The sequence below is a fragment of the Mytilus californianus genome, unplaced genomic scaffold (genome assembly GCF_021869535.1).
Source record: "Mytilus californianus isolate M0D057914Y unplaced genomic scaffold, xbMytCali1.0.p SCAF_31, whole genome shotgun sequence".
Lineage (NCBI taxonomy): Eukaryota > Metazoa > Mollusca > Bivalvia > Mytilida > Mytilidae > Mytilus > Mytilus californianus.
The window spans coordinates 1628072-1647322 of NW_026262681.1; the positions used below are offsets into that span (position 1 = coordinate 1628072).

General features: G+C 34.4%; 1 protein-coding gene and 1 long non-coding RNA gene across 2 annotated transcripts in view; both read right to left on the minus strand.

Moving 5' to 3' along the window:
• LOC127736487 (mitochondrial glutamate carrier 1-like) overlaps positions 1–19251 on the minus strand; it is a 47678-nt gene that overhangs the window by 10236 nt on the left and 18191 nt on the right. The window contains exon 9 of the mRNA XM_052247038.1: positions 10990–11083. Coding sequence (XP_052102998.1) covers positions 10990–11083 — 94 coding nt within the window. The remainder of the gene's footprint in view (positions 1–10989; positions 11084–19251) is intronic.
• Positions 4616–6581, minus strand: LOC127736498 (uncharacterized). Its single transcript, XR_007998990.1, has 2 exons — positions 6179–6581; positions 4616–5608 (listed from the first exon to the last, which is right to left on the minus strand). It is a non-coding gene; the product is annotated as an uncharacterized LOC127736498 (long non-coding RNA).

Consider the following 19251-nt stretch of genomic DNA (forward strand, 5'->3'; position numbering starts at 1 on the left):
ACAACATGATACCTCCTCCCATGTATTTTTGTTGGCCTTATGATTGGTTTAAAAAGCTTACTGCTTATGTGATCTTATTGTTAACATTCTAAATTTATAATATTTTATTATTTAAATAACAGGTCTAGCAAATGAATATTCATTTTAAATGGTCATTTTTATCGGAACATTCATCTGAAAAGTTTGAATAATTCATTATTCAGACATGTTCAGTCTTTTAGTTAATTTTCAGACTTATCCTCTGCGGTGAATTCAGAACTGTTCAGATAATTTGCTTATAGTCCAGATCCATTTAGACCATGTTCTGACTGTTCAGTCGTTGTTATTTCTCTGTACACAGCAACATCATACTGGATTGTCTGAAAAGCTACGTGCTGAATAATATTAAAATGACTAAACAAACAAATCAATGATTTATTGTTCAATCATTTAAGAGCTGTTCAGACCAAAGTGGCAGTTTCAGAAAAAAATTAACAGAATTAAACAAAAGCAATAAAAGAACAGAGTTCCAATGTATCCTGCTTTGCACATATTTTATCTATCCAGGGGAAATAACTAAAAAAAAAACTTTTTTTTTGTTGTTCTTTAAAACAATTTATAAATAAAAAGCATGTGCAGGGGACAAAAAAGTTTTTTTTTTTTGTATACTAAAATGTTTCAAACAGACCTTCAAGGGCATTACTTATAGTATACTATAAGTTTTATAAAAAATTGTACCCATGAGAGCGCTAACGAGGCCAATTCCATAAATTTAATATTTCCAAGGGTCATAACTCTTTTTAAAAAAGTCGGTCGTCTACCACTATAAAACTTGTCCGAGATATTGCTGTTATTAACCTATAGTAAAAGTTTTATAAAAATCTGGCAAGAATTGTACCCGTGAGAGCACTAACAAGGCCATTTTCAATAAGTTTAATATTTCCAAGGGGCATAACTCTTTTAAAAAAAGTTGATTTTCCACCATTATATAACTAGTTGGAGATATTGCTGATATTAACCCATAGTTTTATAAAAATCTGGCAAAAATTGTACCTGTGAGAGCGCTTACAAGACCAGATGGACAGACACACGGAAGGACGAAAACACTGAAATAAGCCCGCTATTTCCATGTCCCCCGCAACACGTTATGCGGGGGACAACAAATACAAAATCAAAGCACGAAAGCGCTGTAAAGGCAGTTAATTACAGGTTGTGTGTATTTTAAGTCCAGTTATATCATTATCTTGCATAGTACAGTGTACTTATCAGAGGTGGCTTTCAGTATTTAAGATTTAGAGTTCTCTAATGATATTGAACAAGTTTTATGAATGTCATATTCTGAGCACTATATGAAGGCGATTGTTCTCACTTGTTTATGAACTAGTGCATTATGTCCAGTTTGTACCTTTTTTATCTATGTTTATAGTCAAATTAGTTATCAAAGGTACCAGGATTATAATTTAATACGCCAGACGTGTGTTTCGTCTACATAAGACTCATCAGTGACGTTCAGATCAAAATAGTAACAAAGCCAAACAAGTACAAAGTTGAAGAGCATTGAGGACCCAAAATTCCAAAAAGTTGTGCCAAATACGGCTAAGGTAATCTATTCCTTGGATAAGAAAATCCTTAGTTTTTTCATTGGCAATCATAACACATCTCCTTATTTATATAATGATCTATATTCAACGACCTCAGGTACAAAAAAAAATGTATGTAACTAAACTATGATGGGAAACCTTTGACTTCTTTCTTTTATATAAACTTTTGATTTGGTACCATAGAACTATGTAGAGTAAATGTACATTGCAACATGTCAACTCAGTGTTCTCCCCAGGCCGTTTTAGTGTCGCGGTACCGCGACGATATATTTTTTCCCGTGATGCTATAATAATTTCCGCGACGCTATAATTATTTTGAGGATGCTATTTTTCTTGTTTTTATATCGTAAATCCATGTCCTAAATTTTGAACTTTCATCTAATTACCGCGTATGATCATAAAAATTATATCACCTTTAAGTGTAATCCCTTCAAATCGGACAATAGAGGCATTTAAGAGTGATTAAATAGGTGTTAATTGCCCTTTGGGTGATAACTGTTTGGATACGAATACCCCAAACTGACACTTGTGACATGATTAATACCACGTGGTCTGTCTGCAATCGCAAATTAAGACATGGAAAAAATGTAATCATAAAACAATTCGAAATCTACGTTTTGCATTACGGAAATTCAAAGATACAAAAGATTTTTCTCTTTAAAAATGAGGTTTGGTCGTTTATTTTTACAACTTTCATAAAATTACTTTCTTTCTCTTCTGCCGGTACTGCTTGTTAATCGAGAGCGAACATATCGGTTTTGGGCTAAATAAGTTGGCTTAAGTTTATGTTTCATCCATTTAATACATCAAAAGCGTCACATTCGTTCCCAATCTCTTGTCAAACATTGTTTATTTTCGTTAATTTTTCTTCGGCCGCCATTGACTACTTTTGTGTAAACTACCGATTGGAACCGGACCAGATATGACAAAAATCCGCATTTTTACGATAATAACTACAGATGCACAAATGGCACAGCAGACAGAAAAAAATATACCAAAAAGAGAACACTATGCATTGACAGACTATTTGTTAGATAACTTTGTTAAAAATATCTATCACCTTGATATAAAGAAACAACTGGGACTAATTCATTGAGTACCATGAAACAATGAATTTTTAGACATGAAAAAATTTTTTTAATTGAAATTTTATTGCTATATGATACTTTCTCTTTTTTTACTTGATATTTAGTATTGTATATATATAAAGGTTGCACTATAATAAACCATTCACTCATTCATTTAGTTGGGTAGGTAGGGTAACTAGAACCAGAGACATATATTGTATTATATGTCTCTGCTAGAACCACACATATATTGTTATATGGCCCAAGAGGAAAACAATAATTCTGTACAGTAACTATAAATGAATATAGAAAACATAAACTGAAACAACTGTTATCATGGTTATATTTTAACTGTATTCTCAGTTATGAATTGAACAATATGAAATATATACCATAAAGGAAATAGAGCATCACCGCGACGCGACAAATGACATTGAAAAAAAATACAGTTTATTTTTTTTATGCCAAATGTGATGCTATCCAAAATATCTGGGGAGAACACTGCAACTCTTTCAACTCCAAGCAAAATTATATTTCCAAGCATAAAGTAATTTATGAATGAATAAAGGAGTTCTTGATTAAGAAATAAACTGATTCCCTGAGCGCAGCTGGATACACCCGCAGAGGTACTACCCTGAACAGCTGGGGCAAAAATGGACACAATATTCAAGCTTGATACAGGTCTGAATTTGGATTGTAATTAAATATTTGACATATTATAGTTTCTGAATAAATGTAGTCAATGAACTTTAAATTGGTTATATGAATTGAATTTATATTCAATTAAAGATTTCTTGCTGTTGTGCAATACACTGTGCTGTTGCGCAATACTTAATAAATCTGTTGCCAGACTATAAACAAATAAAGTTCAATTTCTTCTCAATGTCATATTTGAAATTTATGAAAATCAATAGGGAGATTACATCAATAGCTATAAATAATTCACCAAAGTTTCATGTGAACTGCTTAAAGCATTTTTGAGTTGTTGTCCAAAAACTGGAAAATCCCCCCTTTTTTAATGAATAAAACCCCATAACTCAGAAATGTAAAATCTAAAATTTATAAAATTCTAAAGGGAGCTTACGGATAGATAATTTAGTCTTAGATGCAAGATTTTTTTATCAGTTGTTAGTGGCTTTGAACTAGCTGTCAGTAACTGCGAGTACTCTCATGATCAGATCTGTACTTAAGTGTCTTTTTGTTGTTTGGATGTACAATGTACAACTACCCGGCCACGTCCACTTGTATTTGTATTTATCCATCTGATGAGTTTAGCCTCTTTCAACTGATTTTTATAGTTCTTTCTTATATTGTACTGTTACACCACTGTCCCAAGTTAGGGGGAGGGTTGGGATCCCGCTAACATGTTTAAGCCGGCCACATTCTGTATGTACATGTATGTGCCTGTCCCAAGTCAGGAGCCTGTAAAAGTGTAATTCAGTAGTTGTCGTTTGTTTATGTGTTGCATATTTGTTATATTTGTTCATTTTTTTACATAAAATAGGCCGTTAGTTTTCTTGTTTGAATTGTTTTTACATTGTCATTTCGGGGCCTTTTATAGCTGACTGTGCGGTATGGGCTTTGCTCATTGTTGAAGGCCGTACTGTGACCTATAGCTGTTTATTTCTGTGTCATTTGGTCTCTTGTGCATGTGTGGAGAGTTGTCTCATTGGCAATCATACCACATCTTCTTTTTTATATTTACATCAACAGATATAAAAAATTCACCAAAGTCAAGGTGAGACAACAAAACTTAGTTGTAAGATCTCTGAAATTTTTTACAGGGTAGAGGTTTTTTTCATTGTTGGAGATTGTACGGTGACAGTAACACCTGTAACTGCTTTAACCCATTTCTTATGCACTTTAGTTTGATAAACTCACTGAATATCATACCACATCTCCTAATTTTTATATGCATTACAATTTACATGTGCATGTAATTGTAAATATATATATATCAGAACAAAATTCATTGCGTCACTTTTATTTATGCATCCTTTGGCACAATACAAGTTCTAAAATTACACAACATAAAACAACTTAATGTTATTTCAGATGAAAGTTTTGTTTCAGTTCCATTCATAGGATTTATTAGAATTTTGTATGTTTTGCCAAGTCCAATAATTTGCTCTATGTGACATAGAGACATAGTTGACTAAACCACCAGGTGTCGCACATTCAAGAATTTTCAGTGTTTCTGTTTTTATTTGATGAAAAGGTTGCCTGAGCTCTAGGAGCTTTAGGTTTTATCACGGGATATTCTGTGCTGTCAATAATAATCCAAGTCGTAGGAAACTTTAATTTGAAGTTGGAATTGGATGGTGAAAAATACCTGACTAAACCACTAGATGGCCAAGTGTTAGCCTCACACCACTGTTAAGACATAAAAACAATCCATGTATACACAATATTCTTAACACTAGATTCAATCTAGAATCTAGACAGTTCAAAGTTGGTTGTATGATGCCTCAATTTCATCAAAGTCATAAAAAAAACTGATTTTCAACTGACACCCTATCAATTTGAAAATATATGTATCTCAAACAATGTGCTGCTGGACCAAGTGTGGTCAAAACAAATAAAAATTTAGTATACAACTCTAAACCGGTATAAAAATGCATGGCTGTGTCACATGTCTTCATTTCAAAATTCTCTGCTGAAAACATAGGCATTGATGGTGTTTGCGTAATTCCATCTGTGAAGCTCAACATTAGCTCGGCAGTTGGTGGTGGAAGTCATAAATCCTTTCTGCAGTATAAATGACTACTTCAGGAAAACCAACTTTACAATCAAAACTTTCCTCTAGATTTCTACTACAATATTCATCAAGTTTAGTTCTTTTGTTTTCACAGGAAACTGCCCTGATTTTTCTTTTTGCGGACGATTCAGTCTCTTGCTTGGTCCAGGAAAATAGGCTGGGAATGGCAGTAGACCTAAGTCTCTGTATGGTGGGTTTGCGCCCTGAAAAAGGTTATAAAACATTAGTTTTTTGATAATTAAATGAACTTCAATTAGCAATGTATACTTTGTACTACCTGGCGAAATATTAACTAGATTTATTCATTACAATCTGGATAAAACTATGTTTGCCTGATTCAATGTATGTTATGTAAATCCAAAGGACAAACAATGAGAGACTTATGCAACGAACATACATTGTTTGTACCTAAATAACTATAATATAGATGAGAGCATGTCATTGTTTTGTTCCTGTTAACATTGTCATTGATATTTTTCAAGAAAGTCTATGAGGCATAGCTTATGCATTCCTGTCATTACTACATTAGCATAATTACTGCTAAAATAATTCTCAGTATGATATACCTCTTGTAAGAAATCATTATAATTGTAGCAATCACCAAAAAATTTCAAACAGATCACATTGAATCGTAATCCAAAAAATTATGACGTCTTGAATTACCCACCCCCTTTTATTCTAAAACGATAATTGCGGTTGTAAACAGACTTTGGTTTATTCGCATGGCGATTACATATATAACTATATATTTCACAAAGAAAATAGAGTTTTACCATGAATAGTTTCCTGCACGTAGTCTTTTTCAGTAAAACGTGCCTTGCAAACAACAGCTGATTGAGATGGACTCCACGATATCATTGTGTTCTCGTCCAATCTGCGTATGGGCCATGGCGTTGATCCAACTTTTCCTTCTTTTTAAGTCATTTGGAAATGCATGTCCTCCTCTTAAATGACATCCAGGTACACAACAACAAGTACTTGGCATCGTTAATTAAAAATATAACTGAAATAGTTGCACAGTGCAGAAACCGGAAGTAGAGGAACAGGATCCGCTACCACGGCGCCACCTATTCAGGAACGATAATTTGTTACTTTATATAACTGCGAAATTACAATAACGTTAGACGGGTTCATGTGCATAAACAGAAATGCGCTTTAAATTGTATAATATAATTCATGTTCAGTCGACCTTTAATTATTGTATCAACGACTGAAATGATTTATAAACATCTAGATTGCAGATAACACTCGAAATTAACCCGAGCTCTTTCCACACGGAATTCAAATAATTCTAGTTTGTCAATCGGTTGACTGCTTATAATGCAAAATACTAATATATCAAAAGTTTTTAAAACTAACAAAACACAATGATCGTTTCTCTATTTCCCAATGTAAATGAAATGAAACAAAAAACATTTTATATCGCAATAAGAAGAGGAGAGAATTCAACATTTCCGGATCTACTTGGAGCCTAATGACCCCCCACGTAGATAAGTTGGATATCGCGGAAGGAAGGATTAACCCGGCAACTAGAAAGGCATTAAAGCACTGCCTTTAAAAAGTGTATATTTCACAAGTTTCATAATTTCATCACAATGCCTGATATCTTTATTCAAAACAAATATTGAAGTTCAAAAGTATTTATAATGTTAACAAATTAGTAAAATTGGTTTAATAAATCATGTGAAAGAAACAAAACCACAAAGTATTCTCAAATGAGAGGTAATAATGTATTTTCTAGATATAATCTGCTTTTAAGAGACTGAAAACACACCAAAACTGTGTGCATGCCTAGAAATGATAGAAATAGCCAATAGCCCTGTACAACAGAATGGAAACAAAAATAGTTCTCTCATATATGCACACAAATAATCCATGCATAGATACCATTATTCAAAAGGTTTTCAAAACTTCTTTATAGCTAAACATAAAAGAACATAATAAAACAGTGAAGTAATAAATTTAAATAACACTGCTTGTATATACATCTAATATCTCAATATTTCAAGAGAAAAAATGCAAGTAAAGTTAAGCTTACCAATGTTAAATACTTTCAATATGGTGGACTGGGTCAGATTATTATAAGTCTTTGTAAAGGCAACTTTGTATATATTATACTCACAAAAAATGAACTTAATAAAATGCAACTTAAATGACAACAGGAGTGCACATGCTCATATGTCTCACCTGCTATATTTATCATGATCAAATTTTATACAATACACCAAATAAAATTGGCCAATTGCTTATACTCAGATACTGTAAGCCATGAGGCCACAGAAAATGACCTAATTACCAAAACTGAACATTGACTAATGAAAGGTCAAGATCACATGAAACCTGCCAGACAGACACGTCTTCCTAACAATCATTCTGTGGTATTTCAAATATAGTATCCTTATGGCTTATAGTATCTTAGATATAGCCCAAACAAGAAAAACTTAACATTATCCAATGAACCCTGAAAAAAATGTCAAGGTCAGTCGAAACCTGTCAGACGGACATATACACCTTAAAATCATTCATCTTCCAAATACATCTAATCTATTGCTTATAGTATCTGAGAAACAGACCAAACCACAAAAACTTAACATTGACAAATGAACGATGAAAATGAGATCAAGTAATGATAAAACCTGCCAGTAGGAAATGTACACCTTTCAATCATTCCACACCAAATACTGTTGATCTATTGCTTATAGGTTGCATTTCTGTAAATATAGACAATGCAATTTCCCATAGGAACTCCCTTTGCAGCTATAACTGTGCCACTTTTACTATGAAGTTTCGTAAAAAATTATATCCTAGAATGGAAAGCTGATATGCACTACTATTTTATTCAAAGGTCAAAACATAGGGCTGTGCGACGTATTTTCAACATTATATGCCCTGAACTTGTTAGAGTTTAAACTTATACTAAAATACTGTACTACCCCTACCTCCACTTTTTGCCTACTTCAGAATTCAATTTTCACCACAACAATATGTTTTTAAACTGGTAACAGTCCCAAGTTATGTCTCTATGAGATGAAACATAGAGATCATACCTGGGAACCAGTAGGTAAACAAATCCAGTTATCTATGAATATTATATATCTCCCCAAAAGAGGCGTGGTTTGAGAAACAGTTGTATTTACAGAGTGCAACCTATAGTATCTGATCGATAGGGACTACATTATTGAAACTTATCATTGATCACTGATCCATGAAATGAGGTTGAGGTCAGGTAAACCATGTCTGACAGACATGTAGACCTTGCAAACATCATATACTGTAAATTCAGAAATTATTGCGAGGTTTTTATTGATACAAATGATGCGACTGTATGAGTATTGAAAAATCGCAATGATAAATGCACACAATAATTTCTGAATATACATTCTCTTATAGTTCATTACAATTATCTATTTCTTGCATGAAGAGATATTTCTCGTATCACACTGCATGGAGTGTGATATGAAAAAGTGATACCAAAATCTGTCTATCCAGCATCATGAGACGATATTACAACATTTCCATTGGCTATTCGTTAGGTCATTGATGACTTTCAATGGTTACGACGATGTACATTTCGTCCATGGCAACCGACATATTTGATTTCTTCAATAACATAAAAAACACTCACACTTTTCACCTGAAAATCTTCTGTTTGTCAAATTTTATTACATTCTGAAGCGTACGAAAAGTTTTAAAATGTCCGATGTTAAAGTTTGAATTTAACACAGAGTGTTGACCATAAGAGAAATAGGTTTAACAACTTGTGAGAATTGGATATTCCTTGATACCAACTCTCGTTATTTAATTTAAACAGTAATAATAAACTCTCAAAACGCTCGTTCATTATTATATTGAAATTAAATAAATCGAGTTGATATCAAGCGATATCCAATTCTCACTCGTTATGAAACCTATAAGTATACCAAATATAGTTACCCTATTACTCATAAAAAGGGAGTATATCACATGATAAAACAACTCAAATAAATTTTAAGCAGACGCTGAACCATGAAAATGAGGTCAATGACAATGGACATATGATAGACAGAACCTTCTTAACATAAGGCATTTCCATACAAAGTATGAAAGTCTTCTACCTTCTGAAATATAAAGTTTAATACAAATAGTTTATGCCATCACTGCAGCTGGATTAGTTGTAATCCCTTTATCTTGCATTCTGGGACTTTCGTTGCATGAGAGACAAAAAGATCCAGGTCTAATCAATATTGATTCATAATTTATGACCTCAGAGACTGGTCATTTTCTTTCATTGGGGGACCTGGAAGGAAACATTGGAATTGCTCTTATTTTTTTGAAGTCCCCACCTTGAAGGAAGTAGGAAAATAAATTCAAGATACCTCTTCCAAAGCCATGAATATTCCACACCCCACCTCCCCTTTTCCTCCCCACAAAATTTCTCAGTACTTTTAATTTTTATAAAAAAACAATACATGCATACAATACCTATTTATATTATTATATTAATATTGTTCAGTAGTGGATCTAGAGCTTAAAGTGAGGAAGTTGTTTGTGACTTCAGGGAACTTTATTTGGATATGCCTGGTATAGTCTCATTTACATTTACCACATCTCCATTCAATTTCAGCTCATTTTTCCTCTGCTTTATCTAAGTTAGTAAATAAGCTTCAGATAAAAATTCTATGCATTTAATAACAGATTTCCTGGTGTCCTAACACTCCCTCTGTGTTGGGTTGGGGATTGTCCTTGGTGATGGGTTGTACATAAGTTAGTGACACATCTCCATTTATCCTGATTAGGAGTGTACATAGATATCACTGTACCCTCACAGCTCTGGAGGGGTGCTCCAAATAACTTAGGTGTCTACCAGAATATACTGCCTGTTTCTTTATTAACTTCCTTTTAGATTCAAGGTTAGCTGTATTTTTTATCCCCTCCTCTATGGAAGACATTTATAATCAAATTGTTTTTTTAGATTATGTAAAAATTACTGGATTTCCACCTGTTTGTCTAAACAATTTTGTCTCAAAACTAAAAAAATCTGGAAATTCACGCAACTTCCATAGGGGGAGGGGAGTCAACTATTTCTGGAATAGCCCATTGGCCCCAAGACTCAACGAGTGGAGGGCCAATGCAGCTTATCAAGAAACTATAAGAGGGCCGATACAGAAACAGCCAATTTATAAGACTTTTATCATATGATACAAATTCTTAGATTAAACTGAGAAACATACTGTTGAATATATTATAGGTACAGGAAATCACATTTGAACTTGCCTTTCCCCAGTCATGTCGAATTGTTTTGTCAATAATATTGTTGACATTTCTAATATCCAGTCCTTGTACTTAATCTGTGCTAATGCAATTCATTGTAAAATTTTTTAATAACTATTTCCCCATTTTTGTTGAGCCTGCGACTAACAGCAAAAGTAGGCTAGACACTGGGTTCCGTGGAACCCTTACAAATCTTTTTATATTTTATTCGTAAATATTTCAATGATACACAATATTGCATGCAGTTTATATATATTATTTACAAAAGCAGCTTCTGCCCTTCCAATATGTGCTTTTGGGATTACTGTTGTAAACCTAAAATCAAAGAACTTACCATCAAATGGGTTGACTGAGACAGAAGCAACAGCTCCAGATATAAATGCTGATGCAAAACTAACATAAATCTTTTTTTCATTTTCTTTGTGTCCCTGTAAGAAAAATTATAACCGTCTATAAAAAAAAATGGATTATGGATTATTTGTAGGGCATTCATTTTCATGGATTTCTGGGGAATATGGATGAACCACAGCATTCAACAAATTACAAATATTTTAATACCGTTATTGTAAGAAAAATTTATCTAAATTATACCAGAAAATAAGTGTAAAAGAAAACTTTTAAAAATGCAAAGTTGTAAATGGGGTTAACATTATTAATCTATAGCTATAACTATTGCTGTTAAATTTGCCAGGGATTATTTGAATTAATACAATCATTCCTATATATCACAAAGGCATTTCCCATAATGCAATATGAATTATTGGTTAAGGTGCAAGTAAATACATGTACTGCAATTTTGAGAGTAATTATATATAAATGTGTTTTTAAAAAAGTGCATGGTGTTAATCATATATTACATTTCAAATAAAATTAAAAAAAAAAGGTAAGAAATGTAATTAAGTGGTAAATATAATCATTAAAGAAATTTTGCAACAATGATAGTTTCTAGGTTAAAAAGAAGCTCTCATATAAAAGTACTGCTTACCCTCTAGAGCATGATTAACCTATTTTTGGAGGGGTTAGTGTTAACAAATCCTTATTTCTCTGTATAGTGATTTGTGGATAGATCTCTATATATCACTCTTACAAACATTATGCTGATTGTTTTTCAAACTTGTATACTGACAAAAAAATGAAAAAACTAGAGGCTCTCAAGAGCCTGTGTCGCTCACCTGATTCTACTTTGGTTTTGGAAATCATGTAAAAATAGATTAAAATCATAACAGATACCCTAATAATGAGTGAGGCCAAATTTGGTTTAATATTGGTCCTGTAATTTAATAAAAAATCCTGGTGGCCATCTTGAACAGTAAATCGGCAACAAAGTAGCAACACTTAATCAGCACCTCATAAGAAACATTTATGCCATGTTTTAGTTTCATTCCATTCAGTGCACCTCTAGAAGAAGCATTTGTATGTATTTCCCATAGGGTCTTATGTTAAAGGAAGTCCCCCTATTGGCGGCCATCATGGATGAAGGATCAGCTTCAAAGTAACAAAACTTAGTCAGCACCTCATAAGGAACATTCATGCCATGTTTGGTTTCAATCCATTCAGTATGTGGTTCTCTAAAAGAAAACATTTGTATGTATCATCCATAGGGTCCTTTGTTAAACATTGTCCCCATCTGGCAGCCATCATGGATGAAGGATCAGCTTCAAAGTAACAACACTCGGTCAGCACCTCAAAAGGAACATGCATGCCATGTTTGGTTTCATTCCATTCAATGGTTCTCTAAAAGAAAACATTTGTACGTATTTCTCATAGTGTCCTATGGTAAACTAAGTCCTCCGCTGGCGGCCATCTTAGATTATGGATCGGCTTCATAGTAACAACACTTGGTCAGCACCTCATAAGGAACATTCATGCCATGTTTGGTTTCATTGCATTCAGTGGTTCTCTAAAAGAAGACATTTGTATGTATTTCCCATAGGGTCCTATGTTAAACTAAGTCCCCCGCTGGCTGCCATCTTGGATGATGGATCAGCTTCAAAGTAACAACACTTGGTCAGCACCTCATAAGGAACATTCATGCCATGTTTGGTTTCATTGCATTCAGTGGTTCTCTAAAAGAAGACATTTGTATGTATTTCCTATAGGGTCCTATGTTAAACTAAGTCCCCCGCTGGCTGCCATCTTGGATGATGGATCAGCTTCAAAGTAACAACACTTGGTCAGCACCTCATAAGGAACATTCATGCCATGTTTGGTTTCATTGCATTCAGTGGTTCTCTAAAAGAAGACATTTGTATGTATTTCCCATAGAGTCCTATGTTAAACTAAGTCCCTCTCTGGCGGCCATCTTGGATGATGGATCGGCTTCAAAGTAACAACACTTAGTCAAGACCTCATAAGGAACATTCATGCCATGTTTGGTTTCATTGCATTCAGTGGTTCTCTAAAAGAAGACATTTGTATGTATTTCCCATAGGGTCCCATGTTAAACTAAGTCCCCCGCTGGCATCCATCTTGGATTATGGATCGGCTTCAAAGTAACAACACTCGGTCAGCACCTCATAAAGAACATTCATACCATGTTTGGTTTCATTCCATTCAGTGGTTCTCTAAAAGAAGACATCTGTATGTATTTCCCATAGGGTGGTATGTTAAACTAAGTCCCCCGCTGGCGGCCATCTTGGATTATGGATCGGCTTCAAAGTAACAACACTAGGTCAGCACCTCATAAGAAACATTCATGCAATGTTTGGTTTCATTCCATTCAGTGGTTCTCTAAAAGAAGACATTTGTATGTATTTCCCATAGGGTCCTATGTTAAACTAAGTCCCCCGCTGGCAGCCATCTTGGATTATGGATCGGCTTCAAAGTAACAACACTCGGTCAGCACCTCATAAGGAACATTCATACCATGTTTGGTTTCATTCCATTCAGTGGTTCTATAAAAGAAGACATTTGTATGTATTTCCCATAGGGTCCTATGTTAAACTAAGTCCCTCACTGGCGGCCATTTTGGATGATGGAACAGCTACAAAGTAACAACACTTGGTCAGCACCTTGTAAGGAACATTCATGCTATGTTTTGTTACATTCCATTCAGTGGTTCTCTAAAAGAAGTCATTTGTATGCATTTCCCATAGGGTCCTATGTTAAACTAAGTCCCCTGCTGGCGGCCATCTTGGATGATGGATCGGCTACAAAGTAACAACACTTGGTCAGCACCTCCTAATGAACATTCATGCTATGTTTTGTTTCATTCCATTCAGTGGTTCTCTAAAAGAAGTCATTTGTATGCATTTCCCATAGGGTCCTATGTTAAACTAAGTCCCTCACTGGCGGCCATTTTGGATGATGGAACAGCTACAAAGTAACAACACTTGGTCAGCACCTTGTAAGGAACATTCATGCTATGTTTTGTTTCATTCCATTCAGTGGTTCTCTAAAAGAAGTCATTTGTATGCATTTCCCATAGGGTCCTATGTTAAACTAAGTCCTCCGCTGGCGGCCATCTTGGATGATGGATCAGCTACAAAGTAACAACACTTGGTCAGCACCTCCTAATGAACATTCATGCTATGTTTTGTTTCATTCCATTCAGTGGTTCTCTTAAAGAAGTCATTTGTATGCATTTCCCATAGGGTCCTATGTTAAACTAAGTCCCTCACTGGTGGCCATTTTGGATGATGGAACAGCTACAAAGTAACAACACTTGGTCAGCACCTTGTGAGGAACATTCATGCTATGTTTTGTTACATTCCATTCAGTGGTTCTCTAAAAGAAGTCATTTGTATGCATTTCCCATAGGGTCCTATGTTAAACTAAGTCCCCCGCTGGCGGCCATCTTGGATGATGGATCGGCTACAAAGTAACAACACTTGGTCAGCACCTCATAAGGAACATTCATGCCATGTTTGGTTTCATTCCATTCAGTGGTTCTCTAGAAGAAGTTCAAAATGTAAAAAGTTAACGCCGACGACGGACGACGCCGGACGACGGACGCCAAGTGATGAGAAAAGCTCACTTGGCCCTTCGGGCCAGGTGAGCTAAAAAGAAGAAAAAAAACACAAAATTTGCCTCCGAAGTTTAAATAGATTGCTTCGCCAAGCGCATCTGGATACGACCGCAAAGGTCCAACCCTGAACAGTTGGGGCAAAAATGGACACAATATTCATGCTTGATACAGGTCTGAATTTGGATTGTAATTAAATATTTAACACATAATAGGTTTCTGACACAGAATAACTGTAGTCAAAGAACTTAGAATTGGTTATATGATTTGAATTTATATTCAATTTTTTGCTTTTGTGCAATACACTTTGCTGTTGCGAATTGACCCCCCCCCCCCCCCCCCCCCCCCCCCCCACCAAAAAATAAATACTTTCCCTCAAGATATGGTCATAATCTCAATTCAAATTTCCAATGAAGTTTGCAACCGTAATTACCAATTTAAATACATCATAAAAGTCTTAAAATAGAAAATGACATACATAATCATGGCTAAAATTAATATTCCTTAATCAACTTTTTTAAATAGTAACTTCTAAAAATAAATTGACAGCTAATCACCTCAAGACAATACAACATTTCTTTATACATAATTTAAAAGCAGTTTAAGGGAGGTAATCCAAACATAACATTGTACTTTTTTTTAATTGTCCATTAACCAGGAAACCCTTGTTTTTCCCCCTTTTTTGCCCCTAATTCATAAACGGTTTGAGCAATAACCCCCCAAAGCCAATCCTAACCATCCCTTTGTGGTATGGAAATTTGTGGTAAATTTCAGAGAGATCCATACACCATTCCACAAGTTATTGTCTGGAAACTAGAAAAATGCTTATTTGGGCCCCTTTTTGGCCCCTAATTCCTAAACTGTTTGAACTATAACCCCCAAAATCAATACCAACCTTCCTTTTGTGGTTATAAAGCCTATATTTAAATTTCATAGATTTCTATTTACATTTACTAAAGTTATTGTCTGGAAACCAAATGTCTTTGGACGACGCTGAAGATGAGGACGTGATACCAATATATGACAGCAAAATTTTTTGCGGTCGTATAAAAATTAAATAGGCTATGTTTATAGTGTAACTTTTAGTTTAGTAATTATAATGTGTAATTTAAAAAATAATTCTTCCACTTACAAGTCAAAATCATTCTTTAAAAATATACCTGTAAGTGAAATCTACTCTAAAAGCAAGATATGTGTAGAAAAACAGATTTCTTTTATAGTATGTTCTATAAGATTTAAAACACATATTTACTCAAGCATAGTGCAGAAAGAATTTAGTTTTTGTTTCTCTTAGTTAAGTAAAAGTTACACAGTGCTAACCTTTCCAATATTAAAGGAAATAGGTGATATGCTACCTATTATGAAAATGACACTATAGTATTTAGAATTCATTCAATTAATGAAAAATACTTAGTGCTTTGATTAATAAAAGATGAAAATGAAAGCTGAAATGGCATGCTGCATATGTGCACAAAAATACCTTAACAATACATGATGTTGTTATATCATAAACAGATAAAGCTTTTCAGTCCATTCAAGACTACATTTACTACTAGCTTAGATTAACTCTGCATTACACTTAGTTCTCCTAAACCTGTTTTATGACAATTCAGTTAGCATTATAGAAAAACAGCACTTTTCTTGTTGTTCTTCATCTCAATGTCACAGTGGGGCCTTCAACACACACAAAAAAACTCTCACCTCACTGCAAAATTATTTATTATTTATTAAAGACTATCTGTTATATAAGAAATTTGCATGCTTTATTAATTACTCGGCACGGGAAGTTTATCTGGGCTTAGGACCGGTAGGTTTGACCTGGCAGAGTTAGTCATAATTTTCATTATGGTTAAAAGTTTAATAGTCCTTTCATAGCAGATTAATATAGTTATATATAGCTAAAAGTAAACACTCTAAAGACACAAAGACACATAAAGCCATCTCAGGTCAGTTTTCGCTTGATAACTGAAGCTCAGAGAATGAAAAAATTTAGCTCTTGTAATATGTCCTAACTGGTATTTCGCCCACATTTCAAGTTCTTGACTTCAATCAATATAACGAATTTTAATGTAATTAACCGACTGTTGCTCAATGATAAGAATCCATCGTGACATATACATTTTTTTTCTTTACTGGTCTACAACTTTAAACTCTATGTTAAAGACTGTGTCAATGTGAATTAACTAACCACACATATAAGTTGAATTTATTTACGTAATGATTATAACTCATCAAAATTTCAGGTAGACGACTATAGGTAAAAAGCCCAAATGTCGGGTCAATTAATACAGGTGTATCAAAATTTAAAGCGCAAATGTCCATAGTGTTTGAAGCGCAAATGTCCATAGTGTTTGGAGCGCAAATGTCCTATCGTGTCACAGGTAAAAAAGCGCAAATGTCCTGTGCCCTAATTACTGTGGGGTATTCAGGTCAAATTCTTAACAATATTGATATTCCTGTCCCAAAGCAATTCCAAATTCACTCCTTTACATACAGCAAAACACAAAATAATAAAAATCCAGAATGAACTTTCCATCTTTTAATAATAAATATTTATGAGAATTGTCAAACCAAATTTTCAATTTTCTTGCACATGTGAAAAAAACGTCAATATTCAATCAAAACATTTTTATAATTCTTTGAGAACAAGGACAATAGAGCAAAAATCACCAAAGAAATAGTTTTCATGAAACTCATACATCTAAAATTTCAAGAGGCTGGTTAAAGTGAACTTCAGTGCTTGTCAAACTGAGAAAAAATCCATTTTATAATGCACAAATTCCCATAACCTGTAAAAGTCCAAAGCCCTAAAATGAAGAAAAGGCAGCTAATCTTAATGAAGATGCACCAAAAAAACTGATAAGGTCTTATCAATGCAAACTTGTCTTATTACAAGCTCAAAGCAATGAAGCGACAAAAAAAATTAAATTAAATTAAGTCAGGTTGTCTGAAAATGTAACATTGATAGCAGTTTTAGTATCAGTACAAAATAAATTTATATCTAATTGACTGTAATATTATTTATAAATGAACTGGCCGTTTGTGTCAAGATAAAAACACTAAACAAAAGTTAGCACTAGTCTCTGTAAAATTTTGTCAATTTTCATATGTCTTTGAGTATATTAAAAAAAACCTAATATTAAGTGAGCCATGCAGTTTTGGTGTTTTAGATTGTTCTTCCAGACAAAAAGTAACTAATTTTACTATTTGTTTTTTTAGGTATCAAATAATGTGCACTATTGATGCAACATTTGTGAGTTGTCTCCCTTTCTTTCATATTTTACAAAGCATCTATTTAAATAATGAAACTAGAGGCTCTCAAGAGCCTGTGTCGCTCACCTGACTCTACTTTGGTTTTAGAAATCATGTAAAGATAGATAAAAATCATAACAGATACCCAAATAATGATTGAGGCCAAATTTTGATTAATATTGGTCCCGTTATTTAATAAAATATCCTGGTGGCCATCTTGAACAGTAAATCTGCAACAAAGTAGCAACACTTGGTCAGCACTTCATAAGGAACATTCATGCCATGTTTGGTTTCATTCCATTCAGTGCTACTCTAAAAGAAGACATTTGTATGTATTTCCCATAGGGTCCTATGTTAAACTAAGGCCCCCCCCCCCTAGCGGCCATCTTGGATGATGGATCGACTGCAAAGTAACAACACTTGGTCAGCAACTCATAAGGAACATTCATGCCATGTTTGGTTCAATTCCATTCAGTGGTTTTCTAAAAGAAGACAATTGTATGTATTTCCCATAGGTCCTTTGTTAAACTAAGTCCCCTGCTGTCGGCCATCTTGGATGATAGACCGACTGCAAAGTAACAACACTTGGTCAGTACCTCAAAAGGAACATTCATGCCATGTTTGGTTTCATTCCATTCAGTGGTTCGCTAAAAGAAGACATTTGTATGTATTTCCCATAGGTCCTTTGTTAAACTAAGTCCCCTGCTGTCGGCCATCTTGGATGATGGACCGACTGCAAAGTAACAACACTTGGTCAGCACCTCATAAGGAACATTCATGCCATGTTTGGTTTCATTCCATTCAGTGGTTCTCTAAAAGAAGACATTTGTATGTATTTCCCATAGGGTCCTATGTTAAACTAAGTCCCCCGCTGGCGGCCATCTTGGATGATGGATCGGCTACAAAGTAACAACACTTGGTCAGAACCTCATAAGGGACATTCATGCCATGTTTGGTTTCATTCCATTCAGTGGTTCTCTAAAAGAAGACATTTGTATGTATTTCCCATAGGGTCCTATGTTAAACTAAGTCCCCTGTTGGCGGCCATCTTGGATGATGGACCGACTGCAAAGTAACAACACTTGATCAGCATCTCATAAGGAACATTCATGCCATGTTTGGTTCCATTCCATTCAGTGGTTCTCTAAAAGAAGACATTTTTATGTATTTCCCATAGGGTCCTATGTTAAACTAAGTTCCCCGCTGGCGGCCATCTTGGATGATGGATCGGCTACAAAGTAACAACACTTGGTGAGCACCTCATAAGGAACATTCATGCCATGTTTGGTTTCATTCCATTCAGTGGTTCGCTAAAAGAAGACATTTGTATGTATTTCCCATAGGTCCTTTGTTAAACTAAGTCCCCTGCTGTCGGCCATC